Here is a 13,159-nt window from a genome sequence, read left to right as displayed (position 1 = left end):
TAGTCGTTCCGCAAGACGAATTTCCCTATGGGCTTGCTTCGCAAGATGAAATGTCTTGCGAGTTTGTTTCCTTTTTCTTAAAGCCGCTAAGCTGTTAACAGCCACTAAGCCGCTAATAGCCGCTAAGCCGCTAATAGCCGTGCTTCGCAAGACGAAAAAACTGCAAGACGAAGAGACTCGTGGAACGGATTAATTTCATCTTGAGAGGCACCACTGTATCTTAATTGTATAAGGTAATCCAATTTTTGTGAAGCAGGCATTTTGATATATTCAGAAGATGTTGGAAAACAAGGCCTAAATTGTGATAAGCCTATTCTTTTGAAATTCATAGTGAAAAATGAGATGAGAAAAGTAAGGGAACTTTCAAAACTAAGCTAGATCCTGACTTAACTTGATTGTTGGCACTCACTAGAATTAACATGTTGATCACTCTCATGTGTGTTGTTACTTAATGGATGATGACAAAATTTGGATTCATTTCCCTTTTCTTTGCTTGACAACAGTTGCTCATGAACAGTAGTTTTATTACCCAACGGGAAATATGTAAAGTAATACTCATGATTGCTTAGTATGACTAACAGACATGAGGGAGTCAAATATGTGCTTTGCAGAAGGATTGGTAGAAGCACAAGTTTCTTGAATAAAAGCACCCTTCAAAAAAAACCTAAGTAAACCCCAAGCCCAGTGAAAAGCTTTTCTTTGTCAACTCAATAAATATATTATTTATTGAGCAAAACTCAATAAATATATTGTGAACCAAAGAAAAAGGTCTGGTACTCATAACTTCCTTAAGAGTCAAAATTACGGCATTACAACTTCTCATGGTACTGAAGATAAGCATCTACGGAGTCATCTTCACATCTCAACAAATATAAGCTGGGAGTCCTAACCATACACATTTCATAGTGCTTGATGTGATAGCAGAACAGTTGACTCTCCCTAACACAGTGTGTATCCATCAAAATAGGGTATACCTGAAGGAGCGTCTCCACCCCCATCGTTCTGCCCGGACACTGAGGTCCAGCGCCGAGGGCCTTCTGGCGGTTCCCTCATTGCGAGAAGCGAAGCTACAGGGAACCAGGCAGAGGGCCTTTTCGGTGGTGGCGCCCGCCCTGTGGAATGCCCTCCCATTGGATGTCAAGGTGATGGACAACTACCTGACATTCAGAAAACATCTTAAGGCGGCCCTATTCAGGGAAGCTTTTAATGTATGATATTTTAGTGTTTTTTGGTTTCTGTGGAAGCCGCCAAGAGTGGCTGGGGAAACCCAGCCAGATGGGCGGGGTACAAATAATAAATTATTATTATTATTATTATTATTATTATTATTATTATTATTATTATTTACATCTTGCCCCTTTTAAAATTCCTTCCTACTCAGTCAAATAAGAAAAATATCACAAACTAGCATACATTATAAAAGCTGATAGCATGACTCTTTACTGGGCAATCACTGACTAGGAAAGCAACACCACACTTTAAACAAGGAAGAACTGAGACAAGAGGAAACTCTGCCCTTCCTTTTATAGCCTTAGTCAAGAAAGCAGAGCTTAATTAAACGGAACTAAAAGATTCCAAATAGCTCAACTGCAGCACATACATCAGACTGGACAAAGCCATTCAGAAACTGAAAATCTACAGTCCCAAAATAATAGGATGCGTCGGGCTGCTACGGAAGCCTTCTCTAGCTTCAACAATTCTCAGACTTTACAGATTGATAGAGCTCCAAGTCAGGCAAACAAAGGACATGAGACATTAAAATATAAAGTACAACAGCTGTAGCTTAGAACAGACTTTCAATTCTCACATTAATAGACTGGATTCAAATTGTTTATTAAAAGCAAGAATGGAAACAATCCAGAGCAATTTGGTCTCTGGTTTAAGTGCAAATCTCTTAAATTGGTGCTCCTTTTGCTTTCATAAAATTCAAGCTGACTTAGCAAAATATTTGAACCAGTTGTGGACGATATGTGCACTCCAAACCTGAGCCAAATCCCTCTGAAGTTCAGACAAAGATTTGTGCTGATTCCTAAGTGGACAACGGACTTTGTTCAGCAATTTCTTATATCAGTAAATAAAGAGAATGCAAGTTTTAGAGATTTAGCATTTGTAACTCCCTTGTGATTATACAGTAACAGTGTTATAGTTAAAAGAATGTGGGAAGTTAACGCTTCCTTAACAGAATATACCTGTATCAAGTCAATTATTTGTCCTATATGGCACAGACAAGTAACTGGGATCAGATTTAAATGGGATGTTTAACATTCCCAGCAGGCATCCACAAATACCAACAGCTGCAACCCATTCATGCTTAAAGTTCCTTAAGTCACTGCTCATTGCTACTTACCCTCGGACAGTGCCAGTCTCCTGATAATTCACTTGGATAAACTTGCCAAAGCGACTTGAGTTGTTATTGTGTGCTGTCTTTGCATTCCCAAATGCCTGCCGAAATAAAGAGATATAAAAGAACTGAGAAATGGCTCAACAATTTGCACATCCTAGACTTGCTTTTAATATGTGGCTTCCAGTATGAAATTAGAGGGGGGAGATTAAAAATAATAATATAAGAATTCAGATAATACTAATTTTAAACTTTCATTCTTTGATAGAAAGGAGGCACATACATTTTTATTCTAATAACTTAAATTGCACTCATAAGTACATCTGCCCAAAATAAAACCAGTGCTTAAAACAGTAGGCTGTGGGAGAATCATTTAATCTGAGTCTACAGTTCTATGTAATTCACCCTTCAGTTCAATATTGCATAGGAATAAAATTACTGCCACCCACAGGTTTTATCCTTTTGTCAGTTATTTATTGAAATTTAAAGAGTAAAATATTCACTTTTCCAGAATTCAGTATTTTGCCTTACTAGCATGCTTACTGGTTGTCCATAAAGATTCCAGTACGCATCTGGTTTTGAATTGTACAGGGTGAAACACAGTGCAAAGAGGATTTTACTGTTATAGCAAGCTAATGAACAACTGGTTTTTAAGTTTGTTAAATCCATGTCTGCAAATTGACAAGGTTTGTGACTGGATTTACATACCAAACTAAAACGTTGGTTGTAGATTTTTTGAAGTTCATTTATTTAATAATATCTCTAAACAGCTTACATTAAATGAACTCAAACTAGTAAAGGTAAAATAAATACCAAAACAATTTAAAACAGAAACCAAAACATCATAGATAACACAGCAGAAAGGTACAGTACAGGGAAAGCCTAGATGAAAAATAAGGGAAGCACTCAACAGTCAGCAGCTCTCAGATAATTGGGGGGGGGGCATTCCGGAAGGCAGTCATCACCACTGTTTGAGTCTGTTTTCTCGTATATAAGCCATAAGTCAAAATTCATCCACATAAGCTAAACGGCCTCGGTCCAGTATACCTGAAGGAGCGTCTCCACCCCCATCGTTCTGCCCGGATGCTGAGGTCCAGCGCCGAGGGCCTTCTGGCAGTTCCCTCATTGCGAGAAGCAAAGCTACAGGGAACCAGGCAGAGGGCCTTCTCGGTAGTGGCGCCCGCCCTGTGGAACGCCCTCCCACGAGATGTCAAAGTGATAAACAACTACCTGACATTCAGAAGACATCTTAAGGCAGCCCTGTTCAGGGAAGTTTTTAACGTGTGATATTTTAGTGTATTTTTGGTTTCTATGGAAGCCGCCCAGAGTGGCTGGGGAGGCCCAGCCAGATGGGCAGGGTATAAATAATAAATTATTATTATTATTATTATTATTATTATTATTATTATTATTATTACTATTACTATTACTGAATGTTAGAAACAATACTCAGTCATGTATCTTCAAATATCCTAGTGACTATTCCTAATGAAACTGGAAATCAAATACTACCTATGCAACAAATTAGTTTAAAACTTTTGTTTCCATGACTTCCCTTTAGCAAGATGCCCTCTGTTATTTGATCAGCAGGCTTCCATTGCCAGTTGGCATCCCAGCAGACCAGGGGCCAAAATACTACAATACAGTGGTGCCTCGCAAGACGAAATTAATTCGTTCCGCAATTTTTGCCGTCTAGCGAATTTTCCGTCTTGCGAAGCACGGTTTTAACGGTTTAACAAAGTCGCAAGACATTTTCGTCTTGCGAAGCAAGCCCATAGGGAAATTCGTCTTGCGAGGCAAATCGCAAATGGAAAAACCTTTCGTCTAGCGAGTTTTTTGTCTTGCGAGGCATTCGTCTTGCGAGGTACCACTGTAGATTTATAATTGTCTGAATTTTTCAAAAAGCATGCCTTGCATCACTCAGTGCCTAACAATGCCAGCTCCTCAGATTGAGGTACCAAGGACAGCAGCTGCAAAAAATGCTAACTGTAATAACTCTAACTCTATATTGTACAGTATGCGGGCAAGAATCAGAAAGCATGCCAACCCAAATTTTACTAAGGCTACTCTTACAGCAATAGCAACTGATCTCACACCAACTGATTCTATCACAATTCTGTGCCATATGAATAGAAGACTGTGTAGTTCTATATGGGTGCGTGTATTTGGCAGTGAATGGAAACCCAAGCAATATTTTAAAAGCATCAAAATGAGATTATAATACAACAATCTTGGAGATGGCAGCACATCTGATATCCTAGAGATTTGTGTACTGTACTTAACTGCAGTAGGAAAATGGTGACTTCTTGTTATGAACTTTCCACTCAAAAGATTCTACATTATTACAGGGTGCAACACTAGGGCATCCCATGGGTTGAGAAAATAGATCAGTCCTCAAACATTTAGGCTTGATACCATTATTATTTTGTGGTATGGTTCTTTATTACTTTAGTAATATTAAATGGTTAAAAACCACCCTAAGCAGCATGATTACAGTTGGATAGGATGTAGAAGGTTCTTATTAACTTCTATTTGTTGAATGTGGTAGATGTAAGCTAAAATCCAACCTAGCATATCTAAAACCAAAATACCAAGACAGAGTTTAATTTGGCAACAGTAACATGCTCATTAAATGGATGTTTACTAAGCACCTCTTCTCTCCACCCCTAGAAATCTATATAGAAAATGCAACTCTGCTGAAAAAAGATGACAAGTGACAACATGCCTGACATAAAAGATATTTCCTCTTAAAGGTTTGGAATGATAACATAAAAGAGACCCCAGAACACAAATACAGCTGTAGTCAGCAGACCCAGCTTTAATCCATTTGTTGTTATCACTTTTGATAGGCACACTGGCTAGAACTTCAAATATAATGGAATCAACAACACAAGCAGATTATCCAGAGAAATATTTAGAATGAGGATAATGTTAAAAAGTATAATGTACAGTTCAAAGCTTTTAAAACAAGTTTCAAATCTTATGGAAAGTCACGAGAATATCTTACTCATGATACAATAGCACTAAAGAACATCGGTCATTATTTTTTCACGTTTTCTCTTATCTACACATGTATATATTATGCCTTGTACTTGCAAGACTGGCTCATAATAATATTCTTGGTTGTTAATTAGAGCTGAGAGAAGATGGACTGAACATCAAAGAACCTTGATTAAAGGAATATGGAGAAATTAAGGAGTGAGAGAAGAGAGTTAAGACACATCTTAGCACCTTTATGCTCAGCTGGTCTGAGCAATAGAAAATCCTAGTGGGAATACCAAGAAATGGCACGGAGGAGGCACATGATCCCTATCCCCTGCTACTTGCCTTATACCAAGGAACAAACACTTGGGACACTATTTGAATTATAGTTCCTCAAGCTGTATCATTCTGTACTGGAGTCAGATCAACTCTGCCACAGGAAGCCACATAAAACTGAGTGGCCACTTGGTCTCCTGAGCATGGGCTGCTGTCACTACAATTGTGGGAAACAATCCAGCTAGAGTTCTTGGACTGCTTAAGCAGAAGTTGTTCTATTCTCTGTCTAAAATGGCATATTTGATGTGCTATTAAGTGTTGATTTCAAAATTGTATCCATTGCTTTGTCATAACCTGCCCTGTGACCTTATAGGGAAGGGTAGAAAAGAAATCCTACAAACAAAAATATATGCTGTACTGTAGCAGCAATAGCTGCACGTCTCCAAGTAAAGAGCATGATTAATCTGATATTGCATTTTATTAATCCAATAAATTTCCAATAAAGTTTATTTTTAATTTTTCTTTGTTTGCCTTCTCTATTTTTAACAAAGTTAGTTTCACCATATGCCACTTCCCAGCCTTTAACCAGCAACCAATAGACAGTGGCATGAAATATTCCCATTTTGAGCAAATAACCATTTTGGTCACTGTAAATGTATGAATTATAATTTTTAAATCTTCAAAGGAAACCTATCTGGCCACTTCTCTGACAGCATTCTGTCCACATGCCAATACAATAAATTCTTATAGTAAAGGGCTTTGACTGACTGCTGGAGATTCTACATTGCAGACAGTATCATACTTTTAGTTAGAATGGCTTCTTTGCTGCCCTTAGTGCTTATGGCTGCATAAATTGCTGCTGAATTTACTCTATGTTTAGCTCACTGCTGATGTTATTGTTGTATAATAATCATTCCCCATCCCACATGCATTAGTGTGACCGCTGTTGTCACTTAGTTGTCATTTTTAATAGTATATGTTGTCTCGGGTGCTGTTGAGCAGAAAAGAAATGTATGCACATAAAACATGGACAGGAAGAAACAGCATATGAAATCGCCCTCAAAATATCAGACACCGCAAATCACAGTTGATCACCACTGGCTCTTGAGTAGTTAATAGGTTTCTGAGAAATTCTGAGTATCTTTAATTAGTGGAATGAATATTAGCTTTGTCACTATACGTATACAGCTCAGGGAATTTCATATGTTAATCCAGTTGATTCATGTAGAGAAAGAATGAGTCTTCTCAGAGAAGAGTTTATTGTCTTTGGCAGATTTCAAATGCCAGTTGTCACAATGATTGCTTATTGAATGCTTATTGTTTTACCAAAGAATAAATGAGTGTTTTCTTCTTTTAGACACTTGGTTTAATCAATCTAAATATAAAAGAGCATTGAAGAAAGTCCATTGCTTCTCCATAAATAGCTGGAACTGACTGAAACAGATGCTACCTACCAGACACTGCATTTTCATATTATTTTGATAGCACAAAGAATTCCCTAAATCCCTAGACAAATGGGAAAGCATGAGATGCTGAATCAGAGCACTGTCAAGCAAACTGGCTAGGAAGCAGCACAGCTGGAGCTTGGATGACAGAAAGGGAAAGTACCACCAAAAGTAATTTCATTCTAAAATGTGAGGAAGAGGGCTGTGAAACAGGACTGCATAAAGAAAACTAGTAGCCGAGACCCAGATTAAGGGAGGATCGCAACGGGGGGGGGGGAATGGGCATGGGGCAAAACAGCAGGCTAGAAACAGAGGAGGGTATGAGCAACAAAATACTTGGCAAGTGTGACTGGGGCTGGGTAGGAAAATTGCTGACATGAATGGGGGAAGGGGAGAGTGGAAGTGAAGAAAGGAGAGGTTCACTCTCAGTTATGATTGAGTATAAGGGAGGGAAATAACGAAGAGCAGATGTCAGAGGAATTTTGCTTAAAAATACATTTTTTGAGCTATCACACCTTCAGACTTCCAAACATTTCCAAGATCCAAAGCAGCTCTTGGCAATTTCCTGGTGAATATCACTGTTGCAGTGTAATGCACCTTAACTGACTTCCAGTAGTAATAAACTAAAATATATTCCCAGTGTAGGGAAAATTCAGAGCGTGTTTTACGTTCTATATGCCATCCTGTGCAAGGTCAACATTTGCCACTGTTAGAAACTCAGGTATATAAAAGCTAGGAGCCAAATGGATCCTTAAGCCAAGGTTACAGTGGCCAAAACAGAATGTCTAGTTGGGCAAGATGGCTCTAAAATCTTATTTTTCAAATTATGGACTGACTGTAATCAGTGTTAGGAACTGAGATATGAAAGCTAGGAGCTGAATGGCACCTTAAACCTAGGTTATGCGAACAACAATGGAATGTCTAAGCGTACTTTTTAATAACAAGAATACAAAGCTGAAAATGAATGAACCGCAGCTAAAATATTATGTTTATTTTTCACATGGTCTAGTCCTTCCCCTGCCCATCCCCCTAATATTCTTAAAAGGGTCTCTTCTCCAGTTTTCAGAGAGTAGCCAGAAGTGGGGAGGCAGAAAAAGGTCCTCCTTTCCTTCCACTCTGCAGTTTAAATCTGAAATACTGCACCCAGATTTCAGAAACTGCTCGCCCTAATGAAATTATCAGTTGCAAAATGTGCCTAGAACAATGGCAGTTTTGAACACTGATTGTGATTATCAGTTAAACATCTGGCTAGTTCAGATGATAACCCTGAGTTACGTTAAGAACTTTGAGAACTTAAAGAAGGCAAATCACTTTATCCAAGAAAGTCCACATATATATTGGCCTATTCCTACCTCTTTTTCTTAATGGTGACATGGACCATTAATAACGTAGGAATATTCTTCACAAATGTGAGCAAGGCAGTGGGGTGGGTAAGTGAAGACAAGCTACAACAATTAACTATAACGTTATTCACTGCTTCTGCTCAGGCTGCACAGAAAGCACATTTTGATTCCTGAAATTCATTCTGATTGTGCAGATAAAATATAACTGCTAGAATTCTACAGGATCTGGTATTAGTGTATTAAAACAGTCAATGCACCACCAGATTGAGATGCCAGGTGCCATCATGGCACCCAAGCATCTTCCCTTGGTTGCAAGTGGCTGATAGTCAGATGCAAAATGTGCCTGTCTAATTTCAAACACTGCTGATGTCCTCCCCCAGCCCTTGCAGTGCCGGTTTAAGCCAGGTAAACAAGGAGCCGGGCTTTGGGAAGGAGGCATGAAGCTCTGGCAAGGTCCTAGACCTAGAACCACCACCACCCCATCTCCTTCCCAAAATCTGGAAGCAGAGCAAGCAAGATTTGCTACTTACTAGATTTGTGTCCTGGTTTTTTTTTTACTAGAGTTCTCAAATCAGATTGCAGCATTCATAACATGCAATATATTCATTTAAAACATTTATACAGTACTTTAAAAACTCTCTGTGGCAGCTCTCAAAAATGTGGAATTCCCTCCCCATTTTGGTGTGTTAAATATCTTTATTATATGGTTTTCAAATGCACCTCTGTACCTGGGCCTTTGACAAGTAAGACTTGTGTGATTGTTATGAGGCCACCTCTGTTGTCTGATGCAAATTCTTTGGTTTGTTTTATTGACTTTTAATACTGTATGGTTATATTATTGTAAGCTGCCTGATGGTGAAGGGTGGGTAAGCAATCTCTTAAACAAACAAAACCTTTCATTCCTCTTTACAAAGAGGAGGGACGCAGTAGAAGGAGCAACTCTGAACTGATCCAGGAATAAGCGTGTGGTGGCATTATTACCCACTTCTCGCACTCTCCTCTTAATATTAAGTTTCCCCTTTGTTGAAACACTAACAATGGGGACTGCAAACCCATTTGCAGTAATATCAGTGCTTCACTTCTGACCTTTTAGAATTATGTTTATTTAATTACCTGAGGTATTAAGAGAAAAAAACCCAGAAGTTATTTCTAACAAATTTAAGTTCAGAAGTCTCATTTTTCAAGACACGTACCACAAACTCGGCCAATGCCAACGCTATGTTTTGGAATGCCATGATTGTCAGTGACAAATACACATGATGAATACATATGACGAATATACATGGAAGATATTATAATACAACATAGTCCATAAGGGTTTTCCAGAAAAGATTTGTGAGTAGGATAAAGCATGACTGCCAGATCCTGTTCATAGTTCTTTGGTGTAAAAAATCCATATGGATTTAAAATTCCAAGGTAATGTTTTCCACATGTCTTCACAGAAAAGTTACAAAAGCAGAAGAGCCTTGCATATCGCTATCAGTTGGGGGTGAATGGCTCCAGGCTCCAGGACAGAATGGTAATCATAAGACATAAATACTTTATAACACACTATGAATGATGGGGTGGGAAGCTGTATTATAAGCTGCAGCAAGACTTTCATCTTACCTCAAGTACTGGTCCAGCTCCAAGAATTATTTGTTCTACTCCACTAGCAAATCCTTTTTGGCTAAGAGCAGTGAGGTGATGAATCAAGAAATTTGTGCTCTGTGTTTTCCCAGACCCACTTTCTCCAGAAATGACTATACACTGGTTCTTCCGACGCTGAAGCATAGCATGGTATGCTACATCAGCTACTGCATAAATGTGGGGCTCCAGCTTTCCAAGCTGATGGTTATCATACATTTTGACATACTTAGGGTTGTAAATAGGGAGAAATTTGAATGGATTTATTACTATTAGTATGCTCCCAACGTATGTGTAAATTTTCTCCTGTTTAAAACGATTTCTAAGGTTTTCTAGGAGAGTTCTCTCATTCAAGTCTGGCAAAGCACATAAATCATCGTAGTCTTTGTACTGCGGTTGAGGAAGGAAGCCACGTTCCATCATCCTGCGCCGCTCTTCTGTCACCTGCAACCAGGACTGGAGACTGGCATAATGTATTGACCCATCTAGGTTCTTTTCCCTTAGAAGAAAGCGATAGTCCTCTCCACTCAAACGGTTCTCTAGGGCCATTCGGGGCCACAACATCATGCGCTGGACAGGGCAGTCTGTGGGGTTGAGGATCCATTCTTCCCCACCAAACTCCTTCACCTCTGCCAAAACGTAGCATTTTGTTTTGTCCAGTTGAAGTTTGTTAATGAGAGAGTCTATCACCTCAGCAGCTGTGGAAGTTTTTCGTGCAATAACAGGACAATAGATGGTCCCTTCAGCAATGTTCCCAGGGTATATGTGTAGTGTGTGTTCGCTGTCCTCAAAGCGTCTTCTTCCTCCAACATCATTTCCACTCATATTGGACTTCTTCCCATCAGTAACAGTAATCCATCTTCAGAATGGTTGAATAATGGTCATGGCATCAGCACTACAAAATGAAAACAAAAAATAGTTTATTGATAGGATATTTTCAATCAGCAAGTTTGTTTGTTTGTTTGTTTGTTCGTTTGTTTTTGAAAACTTGAGGTCACTTGGGCTTCTAGTGACAAAGATGAATCTAGGCACACTCCCAGACCATGTACCTGCTTCTTCATGGGGAGCATGACTCCATCCAAAGTCCAATTATCAGAACTTGGGAACCACCCACCATGTCTCTGTCTTGCCTGGATTCAGCGTAAACTGGCCCTCATTCAACCCACCACCAAGTCCAAGAACAAGTCCAGGATTTGCACAGCTTTTCCTGATTTAGGTGTTACAGAGAAGCAGAGCTGGGCATCATCAGCATACTGATGACACCTCACCCCAAATCTCCAAATGACCCCTCCCAATATCTTCAGATAAATTTTAAACAAACTGGGACCAAGATGGTAATCTGCTTCATCCAAGAGTACTTGTTTGTTGTCAATCAACGTTCTGCACTGTGCAAAGTCTAAGATTTCAGGCAAATGCCCAGTTCAGTTTTAAATGGGCCAAACCATTTTTAAAGAACATCACACAAATACAGAATATTCAAATGCTGTACTGGTGACAAAAGTAAACCAGCTGTATTCTGATTATTTATGCATCCATTCCCTTAAAGAAGTTTTATTTCCTTGCATCTCACTGTAGACTACTTATTTATGTTTATGTGATTCATCCTCATGCACATAGCTGAAGTTTCAGAAACAAATTACTGTCTTGTTTGCTAAATATACACATCTCCACAAAAACAGCACGCCAAAGAATAAACTTAGCAAGAAGGTCTTACCCTCTGCATGTATTCAGGATACATGCAGGAGATCGGGAACACTGCTATTATACTTCACATGTAATAACAAATGGAAACATTTCCTGAAAGCCAATTCCCATGAAGCTATTATATAGATACCCACGCTTGCCAGCTGACTGCCAGGAAGCTTTACATTTAACCTTCACAATGCATCTGAGGGGAAAGACTGCATAAATTATAATGGCACTCTCTAATGTCCCCAATATGAAATGATTAAGATGTAAATGAACATTTTTAAAAAGAACATTTGAGCTGTCACAAGCTAAAGAAATGATCTCCTGCAGATTTCCCTTTATGAAGCAGGCCAGTCACTAGCTCTTAGCACATAATGGGAGGCAAACATTTTCAGAGTATGGTAGTAGTCCAATAGAAGGGTTGCAGTTTATTCATTATTTCCATTCACAGGACAACAAGTGCTTGAGAATGCTACAGGAAATCCTGCTAGGCAAATTATAACAAGGTGCAAGAAAAAGTATACTTTTAGTATACCTGTTCTGGAATGCGGAGCTCATCTACAAATAGTAGCAGGATTAGCTTTGTGATACATTGCAGAGGTTCAGTACAGATATGATCAGAAATAGTCTTTTGCTTTGCCACTTTTTCAAGCTGGTACATCACATTTGAAGAACTACTGTACTGGTGTTGTCTGTGATCTTTGATCATAGCTCCTGAAGAAGGAGCATTCCACACCAGAACATGTAGAGCTACAATAAAAAAAATCGTATCTGTGAGCCCTGGAGTTTGTACTCTTCCTTCTATTACATAAAATAGCACAAGACCTCTCTTTCAAGGCAGTTTGTATAGCATCAGAAGAGTTTGGATTCTTGATTTTCACTGATGCAATAAACAGTTATATATGTGGATTGACTGCCAGCTACACAAAGGCTTCCGCCGGTGGGTTCCACTGCTATGCTCTGACGGCAGCCTAAATATAGCAAGGGATTGCTGCTTTGTGTGGCTATGCCTCCAAAGCAACTTATTGACCCTTGCTGACCTCCAGGACAGCCTATAATACCCTTCCTGAGCAAACGGTTACTTGGTTCACTTATGCTGCTTCCTCTTGGCCTAAGCCATGTTCCTATTTTTCATCTTTGCTGCTACTTGCCTCCCTGCACATTGCCCAATTCATCCTCTTTGTCAGCATCCTTATCTTTGTTTCTCCTACATTCACCTGAAGATTATCTGATTATTTCTTCTAGTTCTATTCAGATAGTGCTTACCGCCATACTCCAAAAGAACCTCAGCTATTAGCTATACCTTCCTTAAGCAGCTTCTCAACCGACTGTCTCCAGTCCACTCCCACCAATCCTGCCCTCAATCTTCCTGCAACTATAATTCAGAAGCAATAGGCAAATAATACCTAAAACTTAGGTCAACACATTCTCTATTGGTTGCAAGGGCAACCAACACA

At 39.2% G+C, this 13,159-nt stretch overlaps 1 protein-coding gene across 19 annotated transcripts in view; it reads right to left on the bottom strand.

The window, feature by feature from the left end:
• MYO9A (myosin IXA) overlaps positions 1-13,159 on the bottom strand; it is a 171,413-nt gene that overhangs the window by 121,766 nt on the left and 36,488 nt on the right. For all 19 annotated transcript variants that reach the window (XR_014519173.1, XM_083475476.1, XM_083475474.1 and 16 more), the window contains 2 exons: positions 9,996-10,908; positions 2,348-2,442 (listed from right to left, as the gene is read on the bottom strand). Coding sequence is in view for 18 of the 19 variants with exons in the window: in XM_083475476.1 (XP_083331602.1) it covers positions 2,348-2,442; positions 9,996-10,838 (938 nt within the window). In the remaining variant the exon portion in view is untranslated. The remainder of the gene's footprint in view (positions 1-2,347; positions 2,443-9,995; positions 10,909-13,159) is intronic.

The sequence above is a fragment of the Podarcis liolepis genome (genome assembly GCF_965112155.1).
Source record: "Podarcis liolepis genome assembly, chromosome: 14".
In the NCBI taxonomy this organism is placed as follows: domain Eukaryota; kingdom Metazoa; phylum Chordata; class Lepidosauria; order Squamata; family Lacertidae; genus Podarcis; species Podarcis liolepis.
The sequence above is the reverse complement of the archived record's forward strand: the minus strand, read 5'-3'. Positions and strand labels throughout refer to the sequence as shown.